At 45.8% G+C, this 25,898-nt stretch overlaps 1 protein-coding gene across 6 annotated transcripts; it reads right to left on the reverse strand.

Moving 5' to 3' along the window:
• Nucleotides 1-20: 20 nt before the first annotated feature.
• Nucleotides 21-23,946, reverse strand: ELK4 (ETS transcription factor ELK4). 6 transcript variants are annotated; one of them, XR_008825870.1, is made up of 7 exons: nt 22,577-22,835; nt 14,080-14,295; nt 11,784-12,707; nt 10,508-10,624; nt 7,669-9,347; nt 676-796; nt 21-146 (listed from the first exon to the last, which is right to left on the reverse strand). XR_008825870.1 is itself a non-coding variant. In XM_056361925.1 (6 exons), the coding sequence occupies exons 3-6, from the start codon at nt 14,284-14,286 to the stop codon at nt 9,249-9,251; spliced, it is 1,347 nt and encodes a 448-aa protein (XP_056217900.1). In that variant the 5' UTR covers nt 14,287-14,295; nt 15,033-15,218; nt 15,452-15,554; the 3' UTR covers nt 915-9,248. The 6 variants fall into 6 exon arrangements, 4 of the variants coding, with proteins under 4 accessions (XP_056217900.1, XP_056217898.1, XP_056217897.1 ...); XR_008825871.1 differs by lacking the exons at nt 21-146; nt 676-796 and adding an exon at nt 915-7,538; XM_056361925.1 differs by lacking the exons at nt 21-146; nt 676-796; nt 22,577-22,835 and adding exons at nt 15,033-15,218; nt 15,452-15,554 and having other exon boundaries at nt 915-9,347.
• Between the last annotated feature and the right edge of the window lie 1,952 nt (nt 23,947-25,898).

The raw sequence follows: 25,898 nt of genomic DNA on the forward strand, positions 1-25,898 counted from the left end.
CAGACTAAGGGCTGTTCAACTTCAAACTGCTTTTAGCATGTCAGTAGATCTTACCTTCCACAACGTATCTTCGCAAGCTCCCACGGGCGGTTCCGTAGAAAGCCTCAAGGGAGTGAACTTGTTGCATTTACTGTGTGCACCTAAAGCTGAGTGCAATGCAAGAAGGGAGTAAATGCAGTTGAATTCTGGGCTTAACTCATCCCTGGACTGCAGGAGGCCCCCCGCCTCCCACCCAGGGCAGCGCGTGCTGTAATTCTCGCCGAGCACCACAGGATGCCACTGTTACTCTCCTTGAGACACCCAAACCAAAAAAAAAAAAAAAATAATAATAAAAAAAATGGATACTGCAAAACCCGTTTGCAGCAATAACCCCCCCATCTGTCACTAATAGAGCCCCTCCCACCATGACACCATTCTCTCCATCCCTCTACGGAGGAAATGAGCATGAAACAATACAAGAAGGGAGTTTATTTTGAAAGAAGGCTGCTCAGATTACGTATGTATCACATCAGGGACTGTCTGCTATTAAAACAAGTCTCTTCTTATGATGTCCTCGCAGACTGGTAATACAGAGCTAAACGCTATCGCCAGAACAGCGTTTCTCGTTAGAAGCGTACTAGACAATTCAGATCTCCACTTTGCTGTCGGCACTATATATAACACAGAGCTACTCACCAAAGGCAGTTTTCACCAGAAGAGAATAGTTCCTGGTTTGGCGACGAGATTGTGCAGCCAGCTAGCACGAGCAGCTCCACCTCTGTCTCGGTGCAAGCAAGATGCGGGAGAGCCCGTGATGCTGCGAAGGGACAGGGTTAGCTCAGGGTCTGATGAACTCCCTCATTATCACAAAACAAGCTGCCCTGCAGCTGTAACTTTCAATTTCCTCAACTAAAAAAACCAAACCAGTCAAAAGATCAGCAACTTTGTTAAAAATATTTATTTAAAAAAATACAATTGTTTTGCATGTCTGGTTGCACATAACTATTAACATATGATCGACTTGAATAATTTGCTACAATGCTTTTTTAAAGCCAGCTTGCATTATACAAAGCAAATCCCTCTGTCAGTTCTTACATAAAATAGTTTTCTTTAACTATTCCCACCCCATTTTTAAAAAAGATTGCAATACATTGATTTTTTTTAAATTTTTTTTTTTGCACAAAAATCGAAGCAATAGAAAAGTCACCTGATTTCTCAGGAAAGACCTTCACTATGTTTGAATAACAACTGCCAATACGCCACTATTTAAAAGCAGCATTTGTTGCTTTGAAGTGTCATTACAGTGCGCTTCCTCTAAAGTAAGTTTTGCCTCCAAATTGTATTCAAACCTGAAATGTGCTCAAATAACTGCATATCTGCTAGAATCTTGTTGATCGGACTTTTTTTTCAAAATGCTATCAACATGCTGAAGGTCTTCCTAGTGTGTTATCTTGGAAGGTTAAACAAAAAGCAAATTTAGTAACACTGAACAATTACTGAAAACTTTGGCTATTTATGTACTTGCATTACATACCAGCATTTATTTTTTTTTTAACACAATGGCATTAAGATACTCTTATTATAAGGTATTACTTTCAAAAAAAGTTAGACTGAGAAGCTATTCTCTCCCAGGCAAGTTTACCCAACTGTAACGAGAGCACCAAAGCGGTGTGAGATTACAGTTGTCTCTAAAAGACTGTGTCTAGAAAAAGTCTCCAGTGTAGGAAGTTAAGACACTCACTACAACATAACTTGCTTTGTCTCTTAACTTGGTACTATATATATATGTGTATATATAGAAATAAAAATGCAATTCTGTTCTGGAAAGAGTAACTGAAAACATTCTCTCTGCTGCTTTCAATGTAATTTTTACCACTGACAGTTCTACTAAAATCACGGGAAAGTAAAATGGAATCCATTCCAGAGGTCAGGAGTAAGTTAGTTGACACGAACGTCTGCCCCAAGCAGAGGGGTCAGAGCTGCTGTAGTATAAAAAACATTGCAGACATCCTCTTGCTGATTTGCAAAGAACCCAGGTTAACCTAAAAATTCAATCGAGGAGTAAAACACTGAAGGCGTCTGAAAGTCACTTTCCAGAACAGATGTGCACTTTAAAAAACAAACAGAGTAACAACTGTCACACATTACTACAGCTGATTAGGTTGCTTAAGTTCTCTAAAATTTAAACTTCAGCTTCCCTCCCTTGACTCCATCTGAGCCAGAGGCAAGACGCTGCACAGACCAGATTCTCAGCCGCTGTAAGTTAGACCAGTCGCAGTGAAGCCAACGGATCTATCCTGATTTACAAGCTTCTGGCATACGATTCACATCTGCCATCAGCTCGTGCAAAGATTCTCAGAATTCCCAAGACAAAGTCTCATGCTGGTTAACGATCCCTATTCAGAGTCGTTTCAGTCCCAGATTAATTCCAGCTGCCCTAATATACATTAGTGGAGACAACCACTCTCCTTACCGTACATGCTGCTAGAATTTTCCCATTTATTCACCTCTATTATTCAGAATATACTTCTCAGCTATAAAAACAGAGGGGGGGGGAGGAGATAAGCATTAAATGTGCTACTGTACTTATCACAAAACACTGTGACGTACATAAGGCCATCTGGTAACACTGCAACAGAATACAAACAAGATTTTTAAAAAGGAGTTTTAGAATACAACTTTTTTTTTTTTTTTTAACTACAATGAATAATCTCAACCCTGTTCACAGAGAATTAACGTTAAAACTAGTACATCATATATATAAAACTCTGTGCAACTGAACAACAGCAGAACAAAAAGTCAACACAATTCTATAAAGCAGTTTCAAAGCCTGAAGATTTAAGACATGCTAGCCAAAAAAACACAACACATCTCAAGGAGTCTAGAGCAAAACCCAGGTATCGTAACCCCCCCCCCCCCCCCCCAGCACACAGCACACACTAGGAACCATGCAGAGGCCATCCTCAAAGCCTTCCTGTGTTAAGGAAAAAAAAAAAAAAAAAAAAAGGAAAAAAAAAAAGAAAAAAGAACCCCAAACAAAATAAAAATAAACCCCAACGGCTTCCAGTTATTAGTACAGCACTGCTGCGTGTACTGCTCAAGGACTGAAATGGGCTCCGAACACAACGCCTTCCAGCCTCTCCTCCCCTCTCTGCTCACAGTTCATTCCCCGTCTCCATTAAAAGACCCCCGTCTTCCAAAGGTTCGTAAGTTATCCTGTTACACCCCCTGCTAAAAAACCCTACTTTGAGATGAAAACCTTCTGCAACACATGGTCTCAACAGAGTGTTTGAAAGTAAAAAAAGAAGTCCAAACTTTTGTTCCATGAACACAAAACGATTCAGACACATTTAAGACTTTTTTTTTTTTTTTTTTTAGATGTGGCATACAACAACGTCAAAGATGCATTTAAAAATAACCTTTGGCAATTAATTAGTCCACACTGTGGTATAACTGATTGAAGTACTACATAAAAAAACAAACAGAAAAGCCCCCCAAAACCTCACCAGCATGTGCAAAACATTTAAAAGTGGCAACTGCATAGTGCAGCATTTGCTTTGAGTGTACACGGGAAGCGTGACTGATACACGTCTAGAAGGCAGCCTACGTAAGGAACACACATCCTCCGAGGCAGCGAGCGTGTGCACACACGGATGTTCACGTGGAGATAGCCATTCCAGCCTCCATCAAACACTGCATCGAAAACCCAAGTCCTCAGCTCTCCAAGTATGTTTTTTATCAGATGTCTGGAACAGCTCCACAGTCCAAGTCTTCTACTACATTCTTTGGGAGGGGGTAAATAAAAATAAATTCTAGTCCGTTTTACTTTTTTTTTTTTAAAAAAAACTTTTTTTTTTTTTGGTAGAATAATTTATAGGAAGCGGACATCTTGCAATCTCCAAAGGGAAATACATTAACATACACATTCAAGAAGAAACACCGGGCCCTGCCCAGCTTTCTTACCTTGCGGGTCACACGGGGGTTTTTTTGGCAAAGCATGGTTACGGCCAGCAATGCTCTATCCCTCCAAAAAGAATCAACATTCTGCGGTGAACATATTCTCCCTTATTTTTGTTTGTTCTTTGTATAAAAGCAAGAATACTATCCCTCAGTTCAGGATCCACCAGACACCCAAAGCCAAAGCTTTAACCCTTCTGCTTAAGACGGGACCCGGCCAGTCGGGACATGCAACAGAAGGGCTGTTGATAACGACGGATCGCAGAAATACGGTAGCGCTGCCGTTACTGCCGCCTGGTAGCTCCTGTATTACATCCTTATGACCAAAAGCAGGCTGTGGAGACAAGATGGGTGGTTCTACCATCAAAAATTCTTTGTCCTGAATCAGCTCTTAGGAAGGGCTCCTACACAGTCCATACTAATGCCACATCCACGGATGCTGATCCACGACAAAGCCTTTTGCAGTAATAGCCCTAAGGACTGTGTAAAACAACCACCACCGCATTTTATCTTTTAATCTTCATCTGACAGCCTCTGATTTCAGCAGATCAACTTTAGCATGTCGCATATTAACCACCACTCAACTTGACGGCAATAGCCACAGGCTTCCACGTTAAGCAGATCTGCTAATACTGTTCAGACTAAACAGCAGCCATTGCCAATTACTGTTTAATTAAATTCAAATCAAACCATAAAAATTCCTGTTTAGGCAAGACACACTATACCTCATTAAAACATTCTGAACAGCTTCTAAGCAACACGATTGCAAATCTAATGGATTTTCAACTTATCTGCCAAGCGTAAGGTCCTGTGGGGCTGGGGCTGTTTGTTTGCAATGCCGTGCTACGTGATTACCAAGAGAAAATAAAATTATCCATACCCATGACCTCAGAGGCCAGAAGTTACGTCTATTTCTTACACAGGAGAACTAAGGAACAAAACAGAACAAAATCGTTATGGACACCCAAAACTCAAGCATCAAGTTTTAAAACACTTGTCGACTTTGACAATGTTCCTTAACTACTGACGTAGTTTATTTTCATAACTGGCAATACCAAGATAGCCTCTTGATACAACACTGAGATGTGTCTTGTAAACAAATATGCATTAAAAATGGAAGAGGTTAAATCGTATAGTAAAACATGAGTACATACAAAAAATGCTATAAAACAGTAGCAAAAGGTAACTAAAAGATACATGAATAAACCACGGGTAGCCTGCAGACTGTCAGAACTGTGGGCTCTGACCTCAGCACTAGAAAAACGCTACAGAAGCGGATCAGAACTCTGCGTGCCTGTGCTCACCTGAGAAACTGCACCAAAGCGCTAGGCTAGCTCTTTCATCCCATCTCAACCTGCAGAAGTTCTCACGTGAAAGTTGAACTCATGAGGGAATCTGACATTAACGTGCCTCACTGCACTTTGAAAAGCTGTGTAAAGGAAGATACGCACATAAGCAGCCTTCACTGTGGTTAGAATAAACACTATAAAAACCCAAGAAGAATCTATTTGCTAGGTATCTGAGGTTTGAAAACATATCAGAGGGAGAAATTATCCCAAACAAACCACTGAACTGCCAAAGCCTCTCGTATTAGAACGCATGCTCCATTATACCAGAGATTGCATGGACACTGATGTCTTAGGATGCTCTAAGTTGAAACAAACGAATTCTCAAATTCAAGGAACTTTATCACTTCCTGACCTATTGCAAAATGCAACTTGAATGTGCCAAAGACAGTGCATAGGAATTACATTCAGCCATCGCTGCTGAAGACCAATTTCTGAAAGAAGAATCTAGACCTAAGCTGCTGTTAAGGAAAAAAACCCAACTCTCCTCCATCACCCTCGTTACTAGGATCACATTCTCTGGAAACAGGTAAGACAGAACAAATACGGTTCTACAACCATAGGTATTATTAACACGTTTCTGCTTTCCGTGGATTACTTCTGCTAGCAGCACGTGTTGCCAGTGGCATCCTGACAGTTCAGGATGTCAAAAAAAGCCAGACGTAGCACACGCAGCACCAGCAGTGCAAGCTTTCCAACTGCAGTACTATTATACAGCAGCAGTGACATAGAAATTTCCAGAAGCAAGACAGATGTTCAGCTTCCATGCTCATCCAGTCTAATTCTACCACCATCTATGAATTAACCGATGCAAATATTATCAAGCATTCAACAATACCATGGCTACTTCAGCAACACAAATTGTAACAAAATGTTTCTGTAATGCTGCGGGTTTTTTTTTTTTTTTTTTCAAACCAACACGGTACTATACCCATATTACAGACTGCTACCATGATAATTAAAAGAGCCTATATTAACCCCTACTTCCCTACACTAAATTAAAAACAAGTTGTAACGAGCTGCAAACTGCTTCTGCAGCGAGCTGGTAGAGTACCAGCAATTCACAGAACCAAGCTCCAAGAAGTCACAGCGACGCTGTGCTGTCAGGAACGCGATCCAAAAAAGGTGGCTGTAATATACTTGTCAGTAAATGTGTGTTTAATGAGGCAGCATATATACAAGATAATATTACCTTAAGTGACCTGAAAGTTGTAATGGAGAAAAGGCAGCAAGCCGCTCCTCTCCCACCTCCCCTCCCCTTTCAACTCGCTTTCCCAAGTGCCTCCTGAGATTATAATCCTACACGGGACTGTTATTTTCCTAGCCAGGTGCTCAAGAAGCAAAAGCAACCATCTCCTCAGCGCTACCTGTCAGGAAGCTGGATATGACCCGACTGAAACCAACACGTACAGGCTGCATTTCATACCAGCTTTCTCTGAAGAAGGCATCCCCGGTGGCGAACGCGCATCTCCCCAGCCCACTACGGCCGTGCAATCTTCCAAAGCTACTTGGAGAAGAGGCATGAAACCAGGCCAAGCACAAGTGACAAGCTACGTTAGCATTTGGTTCTCTTGCATACCTACGCTGAAAGTGATAAAGTTTACAAAGAATTAAGTGCACGTGTGCACATACACAACTTTTAAACAAATAAACTTGGCTTTTCTCCATAGGGGACAAGGAAAAGGAAGCAATTAAATTGCAAGTCTTTAGTGCTCAGTAATTATTTTTAAATTCTAATCCTAGTCTGCAATGTTGCTCTCAAGTCCACGCACTTGGTGGGCATAAAATTGGCCATCAAAACCATCAAAACCATCAAAAGTGCTGCTATTTATATATAGCTATATATATATTTCTAGAGCAGACTCATAAGCCATCATGCAAACCAGAAAATTCCAGATGCCTGCTCTTAATTATGATCTGCAGCTTTCTTCCTGCATTTTAAAAAAAATAATAATAAAAAGGTCAATATTGCACATTGTCATTTTAAGAGCTGCTGGCACAGGAACTTTTATCCTGCATCTGCTGATGTCTAAAATGCAAAGCAGAATTATGCCTCTGACATAACCGGGCAGGAAGACGGTTCAGTACGTGAGCTTACTCCCTGCTACATCCACCTAAAGAAGGCATACTCTCCCACCTCCCACCTGGCAGGGGATTTTCTGGATGAACAATGCCCAAAAAGCAACTCCATCACACCCACCTGCCTCAGGTGTCATGTCAGGAACATACATACTAAGTGGTTTACATATTTCAATGCTAGAATATAGAAAGATGACATCACTGCAGTGAATGAAGTCTTGGGTTATTGTCATACGCTTTAAAGTGAATTCAGAGCCTGCACAAGTGGCAAAAGGAGAACTCTGCAAAGCTCGAGTTCACCGCTTACCCATAAGACAGGTGCAATATATACAGCATACACTGTCAGCTCCTCTTGCTGTAAAGGTACAATCTTCCTCTGCTCATTAAAACTTTGAAGACAGCCAGTGAGGATGCCAAAGGAAAGAGACGGTCTCCACCTGTTTTCTAGTGGGTATTTTATGGAGAAGATTATCTTACGTCATTGACTCTATGTACAGAGTAGCAAACAGAAGCTGCTGCCTGACGTCAGATGCCCAAAGTGGAGGGGCACACCATCCAGCGCCACCAGAGCGAGACATCCAGCCTCCGAGGGGCCGTGAGAGGCGAGTCTCTCTTCTTTCATTCCTCAGTGTTCTTAAAAGGCCTCCTGAGGTATAAAAATCTAACTACAAATTTCATTTCGTCAGCGTTTCAAACAGCTTGGGAAACTAACCTTGCGTTAATCCATACAAACATGGCCACCAAGAACAGGAATGCAAGCGCAAATTTACCAGAAGGTTGATATGCCGTGATACCCCTCTCAGCTAGCTGTTCACGCTGAGCCTCACTTATTTTGGGTCCGGTGCTTCCTCAGATACTAAAAAAATAAAGCAACAGACCTAATGCGAAACTTGAGATAAGAGCTGGTAGAAGAGGAGCGTCTCCACTTCAACTGTGGGAAAAGAGCAGTAACGTTAACGGTGGGACGTTAGTGTTCTCGCCCACTGTTTGGGTCTGAAACTCTAGCATCAGGCAGCAACCTCACCAAAACGACACACCCTCAAAACCGCACGTCAAATCCACCATCCTGCTAATCTTCTAGCAGTGAGATTACAGGCTTTGTAACAGGTCTCTGGCACAAGAAATGTTTGGACTTCAGCATTCAAAACTTTCTGAGAACTGAAAGGAACTAATCCCACCATTCATTTGTCTCCAGACCTCGCCTCCTCACCGAAGGGAGGGCAGGGAAGCATCCAGAAGCTAGCCAGACAGCTTCTCCGAGGGGCTGGTCTGGCGGTATACAATGCCATTCAAAAATTGTCCGTTATCTCAGTAACACAATCATTGAATATTCCTTGAAAATTTCTCCCTGCAAAAAGACAAGATGTTTTTACAGCAGAAGAGAGGCGGGCTGTTTTGTCGCTGCAGAAGTTACTAGCCCCCAAGGCAAAGCTGAGTGCACACACCCCTTTCCCAAGCATTTCCTGGAATGCCAGCTTCGATCACCGTTAGATTTCTTCTTGCCAAGCACAGGAAGCAGAACAGAGGGTTTTTCCAAGAGTCACAGAGAAAAGACTTCTCTGATACCGTTTACTGCCATCGGTGCAGACTCAGTTACTGCCACACCAACCGAAACTCCCTTTAACCATAGCGAAGTCTTCCAAACCGAGGAGGGAAGAGAAGAGACCGGAGCTTCAGCTCCTATTAAGGCGTTTGCATATACATTCCCAACCTGGGTCTTCAAAAAAGGGAATTTTGCAAAAAAGGCATTTCATTTGGGAATGGCAAAAACTATGATTGTTGATAATCTCTGTAGAATTATAAATTGCTCGTTTAAAAAACATGGTTAAATACAAGTGTCATATCTTTCCCTTGCTTGCCAATATGTCCTTTCCATGAGTTCATGTGCTATGTCTTCTGTAGGTCAGGGGAAAACGGGCCAGGGGTAGAGGGTCCATCCAGTCCAGACAGAGTAAATGGGCCATGACTGTTCAGCACGGATGGAAACTAAGAGACAAAACAAAAATGATTAGGGAAGAGGCCGTTATTAATTTACTGTTCCTCTCGTATCTCTGCATGTAGACGCTCCCCCCCGGGGAAACAAAAAGAAAACCAACCAACCACCACCACACAACAAAGAAAAACCCCCAAACTTTCAAAGAAACTTCTTGGCTTCCCCCAAGTAATGTACTTCTTAAATGCCACTGTATAACAGACTGCAACAATCCATCTGTCACAACCAGTGCCACCAGGAGGACCCAGTCCGTAACCTCTGCACTGAGCGCTGCCTGCATCCTGAACCGGTAGGTGACTTTAACAGGCTGTTGGGAAACCACGGTCTACATTGTTCTTCAGTTAATTATCACCTATTTATAGAGAAAAATGTCCAGTGCATTTTCAGACCTACTTGTTTAATTCCTATCCTCACATATAAGCTCCTTCCTTCATCTCCACAGAGATGACAGACACAAACCCAAAAGACAACTTGTTAAATTTTACCCTTTGCCTAAGCAAACTCAGGCAACAGACGCGGGTATCCCAGTTCCAAAGTGGAAGGTGAAGGAAGAGCGTGAGTAATTACAATTAAAAAGATACATATATTTTTTTAAAAAACAGGGGACTTATTTTCTTATATATTAGTTAAACAAAAAAAATTTAATAAAAAGAGTGAAGCTGAGAATTTCCAAACAACAGAAAACAGCAGAACACAGATCTGAAAGAACTGTGCTATATATTGCCACACAGATTGCGCACAGTGTCTTCCTTCTCACTAGTGGCAAGATTTAATGTCTTTCAACAGAAGAGACTGTTACCAAATGATTAAAACAAGCAATACCGTAGCAAAATTAAATTTCCAGGAAAATCTCAACCAGTGAAGTTACAGGAAGGCAAGTTTTATGGGAAGGACAAACCTAAAATAAAAATGTCTAACTCCAACACAGCCTGTTATTAACTTAACGCATTTCTGAAATACCAATATTTACAATATACTTAAATAAATCTGGGTAAACACTAAAATTCAACGCTCTCAAAAGCTAATATAGGGGGTAGAAAACTGAAAGATCACTGTTTTGTGTCTACGTGAGATATCTGGGCTGATTCCTGTGGGTCTGCTGAGGAAGGCACTGAAAAGCACGGAGAGCCTGGCTAAACCTGCTGGCACTTACCTGAAAGAGTGTATTAGCACCTTGCAGCCTTGCAGGACTGAGGGGAGCAACCGGGCTCAGAGTACTCCAGAAGTGAATACTGGAGAGCAAGGGACTCGGGGTCAGCAAGATGGGAGTCTGCAAAACACGCAAGGAGTCAGCTGTGGCCAGTAAGGCAGAGCACGTGTCAATCCGGCCCCAACAATCCCAGCTCCTGCAGCTGCAGAGGGCTGGGTCCCAATTTCAGCAACTCCCATTCCCCCCTTCCGCCTCCTCCCACCTCCTCCTCCTCCTCCCTTCAAACCCCAGCAGCAGCCATCCAGCTCTGGCTGAGCAACCAGCCCTCTTTTCCCAACGGCTGCCAGATCCCATCCCGCTGTAACCTACAGCGGATCGGCTGCTCCTGCCATCCGGCACACGACTTTGGAAAACTCAGCCTACGAATTTCAAAAGAGCAGACAGCGGGCACCCGCGTGGCCTGGGTGACACCGACAACCTAAGCCACACCAGAAGACATTTCCATCTGGCTTCTGAGTATTTGGGATGATCTGGGTTCACAGGCCAAGCACTCCGAAGGGTGCCAAAAAAGCGACTCCACTTGATTTTTTCCCCTGTCTTCAGCCATTTCAGTGTTTAATCAGCAGTTTCCCTACAGTTTCACTCAAATTCCTATTTATTACAGGACAGAGATTAAATATATACAGAACAATTTAACAGCCTGGTTGGATTCAGTTCTCTTCCAAATCTTCCATGAGGCATAAAAGCTTTCCTTTCCCACACAAAGATAACAACCAAATTAAGCAGCTGTTCTTACTCCTGTTAAATCCCAATACTCTGGTCTTAAGTAAATGCCTACTGAACCAAGTAAAAGCTGCTAAACAGACACCTCCGTGGTTCTCTATTTTTAAAGTATTTTCAGATTCAGCCTGGAGGATAAGGGCAGGGTTTAGGGTTTTTGAAATAATTCAGTATCACCCTGGCAAGCTGTACAAAGGATCCTGCTGGTGCTGGTCCGGGTTTTGCCTCCACATGCTAACACTGTACAGACACGTACGGCTGACACACCGCTTGGGCACACTTGCAAGGGGAAGCTCATACCGATTATGAATAAAATTTATGTTTTATTTAAAAAAAAAAAAAAAAAAAAAGGGAGTGACATCCTGAGTTTCAGAGCTCCAAACACAATCTACTGACTATTCATTTTCCACTCGCCTTCCCTTACTGTTTTAAAATATAACATAACCACTATTGTTACTTTAAGAAAAAGCAACAAAAAACAGGAAGGGAATTAGGTTACCTGAGAGAAAAGTGCTGGAGTAAGAGAAGCAGTGGGGAGAGAAGGACTCAGAATTCCCAGTGGACTTGGATCGCTGCCTGTAATGACGAGAGTAGGAGCCAACTCCAGCCCTTTGGGTTTTTTAGATCTGGAGAGGTGATTGGCAAATTCCTTCTCCAGCACAGATGAATCCTGCTCTTTGGACTCTGGGGATTGATGCTGAAGGCTCTGAGCTTGCTCCAGCTGCTGAGAAGCCACGGACTCTATGTCCGTGTCAATGTCCAGGTCAGGATTAGAGCTCAGGGGCGGCGACGGGGGCGTGGAAGGAACTTGCAGAGTGGGAGAAACTGAGGATATGGGTGGAGTTGGGGTAAAGCTGGTGGTTAAGTTTGGCAAAGGTGCTGGAGCTTCAGGGACAGTTAACTTGGGTAGAACAAGCGTCTCCAACGTCTGGAGAGTTTCTTCCGATCCCATGGGAAGAGAGGATGCGATCGAAGCGGGAGAAGCAGTGGAAGTGGCAGAGAGCGTTGAAGGGGTAGAGACCAGGGGGGCAGACGAAGGCTTTTTGGAGGGCATGGTTACAAACTTGATGACGGAGGGGGTTGGATCCTGAGCGGGTTTCTTCTCTGCCAGTTTCTCAGCTGGATTCTCGATCTTGATGGACCTGAAGAGTTTTACGCTGGAAGAGTTCAGGGAGTTCAGAGTAAAAGAGGAGTACAAGCCTGAGTGGATATAGTCATTGCGGCTGGAGGATTTAGCACATGACTGAGCCTTCTCCTTCCCACAGTTTTCCACATCCTTTGGAGCACTGCTAACTTCCGCAAAACCAGTCATTTCAGGGTCTCCTTCTATACGGCCCACGACAAGTGGATCCATATTTAAAATCTCCGGGTAAGAAACAAACTTGTACACAAACTTCTTACCATTCACTTTTTTAATGATATTCTGTGGGTAAGAAGATACATATGTTTAGACCTTCTTCGGATTAATTTTCTCCCTACCAACACTGCCTAAAATAGACAGGAATTGGATAGTCCGTAATCTTTCATCAAAAATGGTTTTTCTTTTTTAAAAACACACTGCATTCCCGCAGTTCAGTTACGCTCCCAAAGTATCACCTCCAGACAGAACACCACAACAGGTGAGCTTAACCTGAGGTTAAGTACACTAAAAGCAGCCTTAAAACTGCCAAGTAATTCTGTTTAACATGTTTTAAAAGAGCAGCTATGAAACAAAAATGACCCATTACCCCCATCAAAGAACACTGACCCGGGTGCAGTAAGCATAACCTAACAAGAGAACCTGCAGAATTCAAGCTTACAAGTGGGCAGAATTGAGAGCTAAGACTTCAAATCAAACCACGTTTATTCTTAATAAGATGAGAATAAAAGAAAGTAAGTAGCTGAACTAGTCAGCAGGCTATGTAGGCTAATCAGCTATTTCAATACCACAAACCAGCATGTCGAACTTGTTTTGCTCCCAAGTGAAATGCCACACGCAATTTGGACCTAAGAAGATTCTAATTTATCATACAATTATTATTACTGAGTCCTCAGTAAAAGTCAGATTTGTGCTACCCAATAATAAACTCCCAGCAACACACCACCTGCTACAAACTGACAGGTTCCTCAGAAACAGTGTTTTATTTTTTAGCTGGTACACCCACACAATAACAGCTGTGGGATAAACGGCTTATTGGAACGAAGGTGAGAGCCTCCCACATGGTGGTTCTAGTTCTGCTTTTTGACGTTACCTGTGCACTTACAAAAGGCCCTCGCAAGTTATTCGAAGACAACAGCTAAACAAGAAAAGCGCCTTACTCTGCTGGAGAGGTGCAATTCTGAATACATGGAGAAAAAGGAAAATACTTCGGGCTGCTTCACTGAAAATCCTCATTTTGATGGCCCCTTCATAGAGGCAACTGCAGAAAAGATCTCAAGGTGGTGCAATATTCACTATTCTCAATCATCGGCATCATTCTGTTGCTTAAACTGGAGTGTTGAGGATTTTAACACTTGCAAGGGTGTGTGCTTTTGGAAAGGGGATTATCATTCAAAGACAGACTGGTATTAGCAAAGACTTAAATCAAAGAACGTAACATTGCGCAAAGCTATCTAGAGCCTTATAAAATAACCGCCGGGGAGGAAATGCAGCACAAACGATAAACAGAAGAAAAAAACACCTTTAAACATAAACTGGTACACCTTAAGCCTGGTGACACCTATCCCCTTGAAGAGAATGGAAAAGGAAACAAAGCTCATTAGGCAGAAGCTGTAAGATGGATAAGGATTTGAGGTGGATTTATGGACTTTGTTACCTTCACGTAATAGTATCTGAGAGCACGGCTGAGTTTATCATAGTTCATACTGGGCTTGTTCTTGCGGATTCCCCAGAGTCTGGCCACCTCCTCTGCCTGCAGCAGTTTGAACTCCCCGTCGTTGGAGGTCCAACAGATGATATTCTTGTTCTGAGGCTCTTGGAGGAGTTGGAGGAGGAACTGCCACAGGGTGATAGCACTGTCCATAGCAGTAAGCTGAAATTCAGAAAGGCAGACAAGAAGCAACAGATTAGGAACGGCGCATTTTCTTCATCTCCCTAGAAAGGGGTAATGGAGCAGAGATGTTATTTCCAAAGCCAGCAAGAGTAAAAATTATTAGTCACCAGTCGTGAAAGATGTTCCCTGCAGAACAGAGAGGCTGAGAGCCAACTGCTGTCGTCTCCTCCCACATGTCAGTACTTTTCACATGGGTTATATTTAGCCTCATTTAACTAAATCAGGTCACTTTGGGTAAGTTGCAATGAGTCACTATCCCAAAAAAAAAAATAATTTTTTTCTAAGTTGTTCCATGTTCACCCACTCTGACTTGTACTGCTTTATGAGAAACAGCTCAGGTGCACCCAGGTAAAAATCAAACCTCCCACTCGCCCCCTCCTTTCCTTACCTGCGCCCACCTCCAACCTCGGTATCTTTAAGAAAATAGAGCAGATCAAACAACCGCTTAAACTACATGAAGATGCCAGTGCAGAACAACCCAATTTTCCTTCAGTTCACATTTCTGCTGCCTCTTTTGTAAGCAGCCCTCTCAATCACCAACCAACCTCCTCTCTTCCAAATCTCCTTTCTTTTCCAGGTATCGTCCCTGTCTCTCCTAAGAAAATAAACATGAAAGTAAATACAACTATTTCAAATGCTGCCTTTGCTTTTCCCTTGACTCCTGCCATGTCTTACCTACATCCGTCATGTAGGCTGAGACTTCCTAGGGCTAGTACCTGGCAGCCGATTCACGCACTTCCAGTGTGGTTTTCTTGCAGGGAAACTGTCGATGTATAAATCCAAGGACAGACAAGCAGCAGAGATGACGTTTTTCCTTGCCCATATCTGACTACAGTACTTCCACCGATATTTTTAAACAGAACACTAATAATCCTGTCTGCACAAGGGAAGTATAAGATACACTGTGAATTAAACCAGATAAAACTACATTAATTCAGTATCCCATATGGATTCTCTTATTCCAGAACAGAACAGTTCCATCAGTGCAAACTTAAACTCCTTCCAATGAAAAAAACCCACACCCAGACACCCTGCAATAAGAACCATCACGATGAATTACACTAAAAATGTAACTAACTGCTAATTTGCTGGTTTTCCCCCCCACACGCACAGTCAAACCTCAGTAAAGGCAAACCTAAAGAGGACAGGGATTTCCATCTGGGTGAATCTGCAGCCCAAGCGAACAAACGCTATTCACAAGCAGAAGGTCCAAACCCGAGGCATCAAGTCCAACTCCAGCAAGCAGGATCCACGCCCACGTTGTTTGAAGTCCACGTCTACGCAGGGATAAGTTTTAAGATACAGTCGGGACAGCCAGTTCATCTTTGCTACCAGAGCCTTTTATTTCAATCTCATTACTGTCCAGCATTTATCCAGCCCTATATAAGGAAGGGAACATCTACAAGTCAGAGCTTCAGAATTTAGTCAGCCCAGTAAAAGGATTACTGCTGACAGTTTACACAGGACTATGCATTCTTATTTAAATAAGGTGCCCTAGGGCAGGTACTTTTTTGGGCACAGCCCACTGCATTTAACCTATTTTTAAGAATACCTGCCTAATGGCATGCTTACATGACTACACAGGGATGTTACATTGATCAAGTCAGCTAAATTGCTGCAATTACACAGAACAATCTCAAAATGAAGGACACCCACACCACCTTGTTATGCTGGCCTAAGGTGCTTTCCTCGTTAATTACTGTATGCATACAACTCCATGCTTGCCCAAATTAATTGCACAGTACTCTAAGAAAATACCAGCTGCTGAATGCTGCGCTTTGAGACTCTTCCCACACCGTACTGTGGCACGCCAGCTGAACCGTACGGGAACTCGGGGCCAGGCAACCACACTCAAACTCTTCCAGGACTTCTCCTCGGACTTGTGTTCACATTTGCCAATAACATTTCACATCTGCCTACTGGCTCCGCAGAGGGCACACGTGCTGCGGAGCCTCCTCATTATCCCATCGGGATGATGCACATGCACGGGGTGTTGTGTAGACATAAGGACTTGATTCTACCGTTCTGCAGAGCTGTCAATACTAGTGATATGTGTTAACAGAGAAAGAGCAGGAAAATGAAGTTGAGTGATTATTCCCACGCTACATTTATCTACAGCACTTTCAAAATCCATAAGCAGCACTGCACCAAATAGCGCTGACTGATGCAATGGGAGGCAATCACATAGAAATTAGATTAGCAGCAGAATTTCACAGTGGCAAAGGGGTTCTTTTCTCCTCCTGAAAATCCATGCAGATTTCACCCCAGACTTTAAATGCTATTATTTCACTGGGCTGCTTCCCTTTATCTCAAAGCTCACCAACATCTACCGCAGTCAAGCGCTATTGCCTAGGTCAAAGCCAGTTTTGAATCAAGCTGGAGATGCACAATGCTGACAGACCCACACTCTGACAGCACAGAGTTCAACAAGACACAGTCCACATGAGTGACCAAGACGATGGAAGGCACAAGATTATTATTTTTATTTTTTTAAAAAAATCACCTTTCCCAGTGATGAGCTACGTTCCGAGGAGCACTTGCCAAAATAAGAGTTCGTGCTGCCTAAATCCCAAATACTGCACCTTTCCAGCTGGAAGGATCCTTCTCCCAGGGGCAGTTACAGACCGTACTGGAGTGTTAGACCGATCAAGTTACTACTGATGCTTCTGGTATTTACAGGCTTTAGGGTTGTCATGATTCAGTCCATCATCTGGAGGATACATCGCATACCCTCAGCACCCTCTACCTCAAAGAGTCTTTCTTACGTTAGACACATGAACAAGGTGAAGTTTTACTTAACTCCCTGGCTGTTGTAGAAAAGGAGCAGAGAGCACTCTGGAATTGTTAATGGACAGGTTATATTGCATAGGAGAGAACAAATGTCCCTCTATTAAATATTTATTGCATGCCTATACAGGAAACAATGGAGAGCTGCCTCAATGGAACCAGGAGTATACAGTTTTTCTGAAGATTATGTACAGGAGGAAGGGCAGAAAATAACCCTCCAATCTGGTCAAAGCAACAGGATGACAGGTGGATACTGCCCCTTCAGGGTCCAGGAAGTAAGCTGTAACTGGGAAAGTATAATATGTATATGGGAGATAATGTTGTGTTATGAATCAAGGCTTCTCATTTAACATTTTTTATTAAAGTTGCTTTGATATGGCATAAGAATACATCAAAGAACTGTTACTTCTCCAGGAAAAAGGAGAATGAAAAAAAACCATCACACAAGATGTAAAATTAAAACCAGTACAGGCAAGATGAGCACTTCTCTTTGTTTAAGAACAGGCTAACGCACTAAAAAGGTTCTCCCTTCTTCAGCACCTGGGGCAGAAGGCAGCTGATGCCCTTCACGAGCCTTTCCCTTGCAACCGCAGGGACCGAGCAGCGGTTCAAGCTCCTTGTGCTATCCACATCTTCCAGAACACCTTCAGCTGCCCTGGCACGTGGGGACCAGCTGTTACAGAGGCTCCCGTCCACACCAGGTCAGGGCCACGTACTCAGAAGCATCCCCCTCCTGCACTGACAGTGGAAGAAATTCAGAAGACCCTCTTGTCCTTTTTACCGAGATATACACCAAACCCCCCACTCCCCAGAGATGTTACAGGCCCATGTGTTAGAGAAACTAAAGAAATCAAGATAAGGACAGGAGCACACCATCCCACTCCACACTAACAATGGTGAGATGTTGCTTCTTTCATGATTTATAAACATTATTTCAACTTCTTTCAAAACTACATCTCCTTTCATGAAAAGACATCAATCTCCCAGTACAGCTCCCCGTCAGCATAAAAAAGCCTGGTAGTTTGATTGCTTTTTCTTCAAGATGAATATGCCAATAATTACAAGCACACACCACTGCAAAGCATCGTTTTGCTGAAGGTTACTTTCCTTGCTTGGAGAAAGAAAAAGGTCTCATTTGAAAAGACGACGAGGGAATGGGGCAGAGAGGCAACGCTGCTGCTTGCAACGACGGCCCTTCCACTTCTGCACCATTTCAGTACAAGGAAAAAATAGTTGCTAGAGGCAGAGGGCAGTTATACTTTGTAATGAGTATGCTAAAATAGAGCACTATTATTGTCTTGAGATCTTCTCTGACGCCTACGGATGACCCTTGAAGTATACTGAGTAGCTGACAGAATTTGGCTGCAGTACTCTAAATACAAGCGCTGCAAACTTGAGCTTTCTCATGTTGCTGCAGCTTCGTTTGAGGTTGCTGGAGCTCTGTTTGAGGCCTTGACTTTACAAAGCTTTGAGTTTACAAAAAAAAACCCAAAACACAGGACAGGAGATATGTATCTTTTCCAGCGCCTTCTCACGCACTTGCACCACAGCGTGCTCCACACGATCCGTTTGATTACAGAGCCTCAAGGCTCTGCACCTTCTGTGGAAGGAGAGTGCGCAATCACTGGGTGGCACAGCAGACAGGAGGAACAGTTTAGGAAGTGGCATATGGTAATCTCTCCCTGGCCAGCAGCTATACTTACTGTTGCAAAACAAACTCGAGCGTTCATCCCTTCATGCTCAAAAAGGAGAGGGCACCTCACTATGCCCCAGCGGGGCGGCAGCCAGCTAGCCCCTGAGGGTAGCAGAGGCAGGACCGGGGGGGTCTGGTCTGCCCTAACCCCCGTCTTCAAGGTCTTCTGGCAGATTTCCTGTGCTTTGACTCAACACCAAGAACAGCTCAAGTAATCTGTCACCTCAGTTTGTTCCAACAGTCTCTTATAAACATCTGCAGCCTGAGGACTTCTGCAGATGGACGGAATAAAGCCGTCGGGTCTACACCCCGCACAGAACCAAAGGATGGTGCGAAGGAAAGAAAGGACGTTACACAGACGTTACACAGGGAGGACAAAAATCACCACTGCCACGTATTTAAGTGTCATGGTTACAGCTGCCCAGGTATTTACACAGAAGTGACACCTCAGAAGATGACCTTGGAAGCAGCCCAGAGCAGAGGTAAACACATAGGGTGACAAAGAAACCACTTCTCAGATCACAAACACTTTGTTAAAAAAACACCACCACCAAACCACAAACAGTCAGCACCAGTAACTTAAGAGATGGTCTTGGGGACCTCAGACTTCATGGTGCTTGTCAGACCTTCAGCAGGCGAGCAGATCGAGCCTTCACACCGCTCCAGGACAGCTGGGCTTGCTGCACGTACAGCACATGGCGCTCCGCACCGCTGCACCAAAGCCCAACTGTTTAGACATTACTACGCAAAACTATTTGTCTGGTTTCTTAATAGTTTAAGACGGCCATGGTGTGTGAACAGAAGGAATTCGTAGACAATAACTCCCGCTGCATTGTGCAATATTCCTGTGGACACAAGGCCTTGACAGTTGTTCCCAGAAAATAAACAACAGAATAACTCTGGTTGAAGGAGATTTCTGGAGGTCACAGGCCCAACTCCTTGCTCAAAACAGGGCTGACTTCAAAGTTAAATCAGGTTTTTCAGTGTCTTTGTCCAGGCAACTAACTAACTAAATGGCCGCCCTATTCTTTTTTATTTTAGCCAAGGGACAAAGAGGTGTAACACTGCTGACGAAGTACCTAATTAAGTAACAACACACAACCAAGCAACAATTTCATTAGCACAGCACTTAAAATATCCCATTACTAATAAACCTTTCACGAAATATCTTCAAGCTCCTGGGGCTGCAATTCACCTGAATTAATACTTTTAGGATTTTTTCCCATTTTGATTTATTTTAGAAAGAGCCTGCCACCCAACGCATATGAAACCTACTGCCCCAAAAGCAGCCTGTTCAGGGTGCTAGTATCGCCCCATCACATACTCCGACGTGGTGGGAAGCATGTAAGGGTATTTAGTCCTTTTCCAGAACACACAGAGCATTGTAAAAGTACTTATAACTACTGTCACTATCACTTGCTTATTAGCATGCTTCCCAAAGACAGGTGAATTGCCTGTTGAAAGCCTGTTCCACGTGTAAAATAAAGTTACTACTTAGAAGGAATTTAACTATCGATGCAGACTTCTACATCTGCAACACCACCGTTAAAAAATTCCGATCCCTGGCAGCTTTCCAAGTAGTCGCTGAATTAGACCTTCCCTAGTAAATACTAAAATCAGGCAAGAACAAGAAAAACACATGCTAGCCTCCAATAAATGCTTGCCTTCCTCTTGGCTCTGGCATTCACTGCACCGTTGTTTCCAAACCAGCCAGGAAAATCAGCTTGTTCTGAAGGAGAAGCCGTGGTTATCGAGGCAGGAAGCTCCTTGGAAGGAAACGCTGGAGGATGTCCTTATGATAAGAGCTGCTCCAGTTTACATTCCCTAATCCCACTCCAAGTTTGACAGTTTTATCTACTTAAAACAAACACTGCAATAAATTTTGGGTTCTTGGCTCAAAAATCATTTTATACGAAATTAAGGTGTGAGCAAATATTTTGGGTTTTAACAACAAATAGTTTCAGCTTTTCAACTCCTATCTAAGAAATAAGTATATCCCTTTCTTCATGTCTTCTACTCTAGTAATAGTCAACTAGAAAACAAGCCATGAAGGAGAACAGCGGCATCGGGATGCCCATCGTGCTCACGGCTGAAGACTCGAGCTGGCAGATGAGCCAAGCAGCTCTCTGGGCTTTTTGAATCTTGACACAGAGATGATGGTGCCCCCTTTGTTATCTAACACGGTTTTGCCTAGCACACTCTGGCACTGAAAAACGTTTAACCTGTTCGAACCAAGCCAGTAAGGGGACTTCAAAGCACAGACCACGTTCTTCCTCCAGCTGCTACAAGCGTTCTGATCCTCCACCCCTGGCTAAGGGTGACTGACATCCCAGTGCAGCCAGTTTTAGGCACAGCAGACCTCATCTCCCTGCTTTTCCGTATTTGAGGAAGAGTCTCTCTTTTCTACCTCTTTTTTTATAGGGTATGAGACCTAAGAGAACATGGGAGGGTTTAGGCCAAACTGGGAGTGAACTTCAAAAGCAAAATGCCTTTGATCAGCAACCTGCTTGTTTTCTGACACTGATGCGATTGTTTCCGAGCAAAGGCATAAAAATACTTATTTCCGTGGAAGCTCCCCTCTAAGCTGATTACGTTTGCTTCCTCCTTATCTGCCACCACAAAGGGCTGAGGGGAATGTTTACCAACAGCACATCAGATTAGCTTCAATAGACACACCGCGTCTGCTCAAAGTAGAAGCATCCTCGTTTAAAAGTAAAGGGTCACGTCTCTGCATCACGCTACGGAGTAAACCCCAAACAAAAGGTTAAACAGTTTATGTCAATCCTAACTAACTTTATTATGAAAAGGAAGTCCCATTTAAGACAGAAAAGGTTTCCTTTAATAATGTTTATAATACACTCAGCCTGGTTGCTATGACAATGGAACAGCTACCCTCTACAAACAGGCACGAAGACCCTAAAAATAAACAGGCCAACAAAAATCACGCACACGCAGCTCTGACAGGCAGGCAGCGCCTGGTGCGGGGATCGTGTTTGTTGGGAATATGATGAAGATAAAGAAATGTTAACGCCTCGATTTCGCACCCACTGCAAGAGCACTTGCCTACCAACGCCATTCCCGTATTTCTCTGGAGCTGCCACTTCCAAAGCGACACCACCGGAGCCAGAACTCTGGGTTCCACCCCCCCGCGGGGAGCAGCGCAGTGGGGATGATGAGAAGTTTGTGAAAATAAGGTAAGGACGGTGGAAGTAACGCACAGGTACGCGCAGAGGGGTGTGTGTACATGTAAACAGGCATAAAAAAAAAATCATAAAAGCCTAAGAGCAGGCATTTGCATACTTTCTCTGTGGATGCGCTTATTGATGTGGGCAGGCACCCACCCATCGCACAAAGCACTGAGTGCACAGGTATATAAAATAAATATAATTAAACAGGCGCAGAGTCAGGAAGGAGAGAGCCCGGCCGTTCGGTGCCAGGCGCGGGCGCCCGCCGGCGGAGAGGCCGGGCAGGCAGCACCGAGCGCGGGGACACCCGCCCGCTCAGCCCCGAGCCCCGGGACACGGGGGGCGGCCCTGGCTTCCCCCCCTCCGCCCCCGGAGCCGGGCCCGGGCCGCCCGCGGATCAAAGCCCCGAGGCGGGCTGCGCCCTCCGGCGCTCCCGCTCCCCGGCCGCCCCCGCCCGCACCCCCCACTCCGCCCGGAGACGGCGGCCCCCCAGCCCCTCCGTGACCGCCGGCCGCGGCCCCCCGGCCCAGCCCGAACCCCCTCAGCCCCGCCGCTCCGGACCCGGCGTCCCCCCCGCCGCGCCGGCCCCGCTCACCGAGAAGGAGCCCCGCCGGTCCCCGGGCGTCGCGTTCCCCTCGCGGCGGGCAGGTGCTAGGAGCGGCTCCCCCGCCGCCCTTCATGGCCGGGCACCCCCCCGGCGGGCCGGGCGCCGGGCCCCCATCCCGGGCGGGAGGAGCCGGGCGAGCAGCGCAGGGCAGCGGCGCGGAGGCGGCGGTGGCAGCGGCGCGTTACATGGCGGGACGCGGAGCGCCCGTCCCTCCGCCACCGAGCCTCCGCGGCCGCCGTACCCCACACTTCCGCCCACGGCCCCGCAGGGGCGCGGGGCGATCGCGCCCGCCGGCCAATCCCCGCGCGGAACGCGGGCGCCGCGGACCAATGGGACGGCGCTGCCCACCCACCGCCCGCAAGGCCCGCTGGGAAGTGTAGTCCGCCGGGCCTAGCGCCCGCCCGCAGCCATGTGCCCGCGGCCCGGCCCCGCCGGGAGCCCGAGCCCTGCGCGCCGCCGGGGGGGGGCCTTTGCGTCGGTGCCACGAACAACACGGACACCCCCCCCACCCCTCGGCCTGCGGAGCACGGGGGGCCGTGGGGTGAGCGGGGCTGCACACTGGCGGGGGCCCCCAGCCACAGCGGGGCACCTCGGGAGAGGGGAAGGGGCTTAGGCTGCAGTGAGCTGCAGAACGTGACAATATTTGTTAAAATCGCCCCCCCCCCCCCCAAAACAAACAAACAAACAAACAAACAACATCAACAAAACAAAATTCAAAATGAGAACTCCTGGAAAACCGGGGATGTTTTCAGGCAAGGTGAAGGCAAGGGTGTCGGGGCTGGCTGGAACAGGGCACAAGCCCACGGTTGGATGCACCCTCGCAGGTGCCTCCTACGCCGAGCAACTCGCACATAAAAATATCCCTTCTCTGAAGAACAGCGCTGCCACACGCTCATGTCCTTCTGGGGAACAAGGTGGCACTGCGCTGTCAGTTCAAGACACCCACTTGGGTGTATTCCCCATGGAAAGCTGCAGGGTTTGGCTGCAGTCTTACAGCAGCTCCACATCACTGGGTCCTTCCCACACCATCCCCATCCCTCCATCCCCATCCCTCGCCCAGCACGCTGGTGGCAAAGGGACAGCACCTTCACACTGCCCAGGCTGGGCAGGAGGTGAGGTGACTCCGGGCTCGCCACCAGCCAGACACCACACAGGCAGCAGCTGCCTTCACCCCACCATAGCCCGTCACAGCGACCCCTGCACACAAAGTCCCCAGCAAAGTGCTCATCCGTGGTCAGGTGGAAGGTGCTGCCTTGGCCTGCAGACCAGCAGCCCCAGTCCTGAGGCACCTACCGAAAAAAAATCACTCCTCTTACCCGCTGGAGAGCGAGGCGCGTTCCATTGGATCAGGCATCGGGAGCAGGAGGTGAAGCGCCGAGAAGGCAGTGCTCCCGCGCTTCCCCCCCGTGAGCAAACAGCCCTCGCTGCTGCACCACTAGATTCCCACCCATTGGCAGAGAAGAAAACAAAACACAAACAGCGCTGCACTGTCAATGACGGCACATGCCAAAACACGCAGCTTTCTGTTTCCTAGGCACATGCCGGTAAAAGGTTAGCTGCGCCAGCACCACCTCTGCTCGGTGCGTTTCATCCGTCGCCTTCGAACAAGCGTGAGTCCTGCTCGGTACATGGGCACGAGCCAAAGCACCGCGCAGCCAGGTATGCTGCCGTTCGGGAAGCACCGCCGTCCCCCAACGCAGAAGGATCCTCAGACCCTGGGGAAGCCTGAGCAGCTCCAGCTGCCATTAATGCCATTGCTATAAAGGCAAATTCCAGATCATCACCAGGTCATCCCCTTCAGCTGGTCCCATTTCACAGAGCCAAATGACAATCAGAGGAAGTGTAAGGAGGTTTCTAAACTTGGGAGCAAGGCCAGGAAGGCAGTGTGGCATTTGACAACACCCTTAAACCTTTATCAGCACTTATTGCAGGGGATCAGAAGGGAGACAAAAGCAGAGAAAGTAGGGGAGTTCAGGGAATCGAGATGTCTTTTGACTACAGGGAAGTAGTACAGGGGTTTCCCCCACAGCATGCTTTCTGTCACGGGGAGAGAGGAAGGTTTTAACCAAGTTGACCATTATTTATTTATTTACAGAAGTTAACTACCGCGTTATAAAGCAACATTAAGAGAATGGTTTCTGGTTTTCCCACCCTGCACTTAAAAAAACCAAACAGACAAACAAACAAAAAAAAAAAAACCCAAAAAAAGTAAAAGCGAGATGAGACAGGGCAAGGAGAGGAAGAAAAGAAAACAGTAAGGAGAAAGGGCAGCAAAATCCTCCACGAAAGTCCAGAGTCAGTTTCTGCAGCTTTCAAAAATAATTACAGCCCCTCTGAAATGAAAGCATGTGCTCTTTTCCTTTTGTTTTGCCCCATGGAAAGCATTGGTCATTATTTCCATAGAGCACTTCACCTTATCGGTGCTGCTTTTCCCTTAGGAATGGCCAGGCCAGGAAGCGCTGACCCAGGAACAAAGACCTGGAGCCCAGGAGGCCCCATTCCCCTGGTGCTGAGCAGTTGCCTCCTCACCTCTACCTGATCTTCTGCACTGCAGATGACTCAAATAGAACCAACGCTCCATGGGTGAGCCAGACTTACTAACAAACACCACAAGCCTTTGCTCCAGCATCTCCCTGCACCCATCCCCTCTTTTCTTCTGCTGTGCTCCATCCTAACCTCTCGCTGTTTAGAGCTTGGGCTCCATTCTCCCACACCAAATCAAAAAACAAAGAGGAACATAAAGGAAAGCCCCTGTGCGCTCTCAGACTCTTCCTGTAGAGTCACACATGGGAGGTTTGCCAACATCTGCATGTGTGTACCTCAAACAGAGCTAAATCCATTTCTTTGGGGAAGGACCAGCACCTGGGTTTGCACAACTCGCTTGGGGAGCACTCCTGACATCAGCTGCTTCCCCAGGAGCTCCTACAGCCTACGGGACTGGCACACACCGTGCCGTTTCTTTGGGTATCTTTTCCTCATTTGGCACTGAGCATCACTTACTTGCAAAGTGGGAGAACAATACGGCTCTGAAAAGGAACATTTCACAAGATACACGATCGCGCAAACCCAGCGTTTCAGCACGCGCGCCAGACTCCAGTGGGGTCCCAACATGTTTTCCAAGGCAAACAGCAGAGCTCCATCTCTGAGCGCGCCACCACAACTCCAGACTATTCCCTGGCTTTGTTTCCACTTGCCACCAGCAAAATCTACCAGCACGCCCCAAACTTTCCTATTTCCTTAGCACTCAGGTAAGAAACAATGCACGAGCTGAACCCAAAAAGACAGTGCAAGCTGCTGTGGAAGAGGGACA

The sequence above is a fragment of the Falco biarmicus genome, chromosome 16 (assembly GCF_023638135.1).
Source record: "Falco biarmicus isolate bFalBia1 chromosome 16, bFalBia1.pri, whole genome shotgun sequence".
Classification (NCBI taxonomy): Eukaryota; Metazoa; Chordata; class Aves; order Falconiformes; family Falconidae; genus Falco; species Falco biarmicus.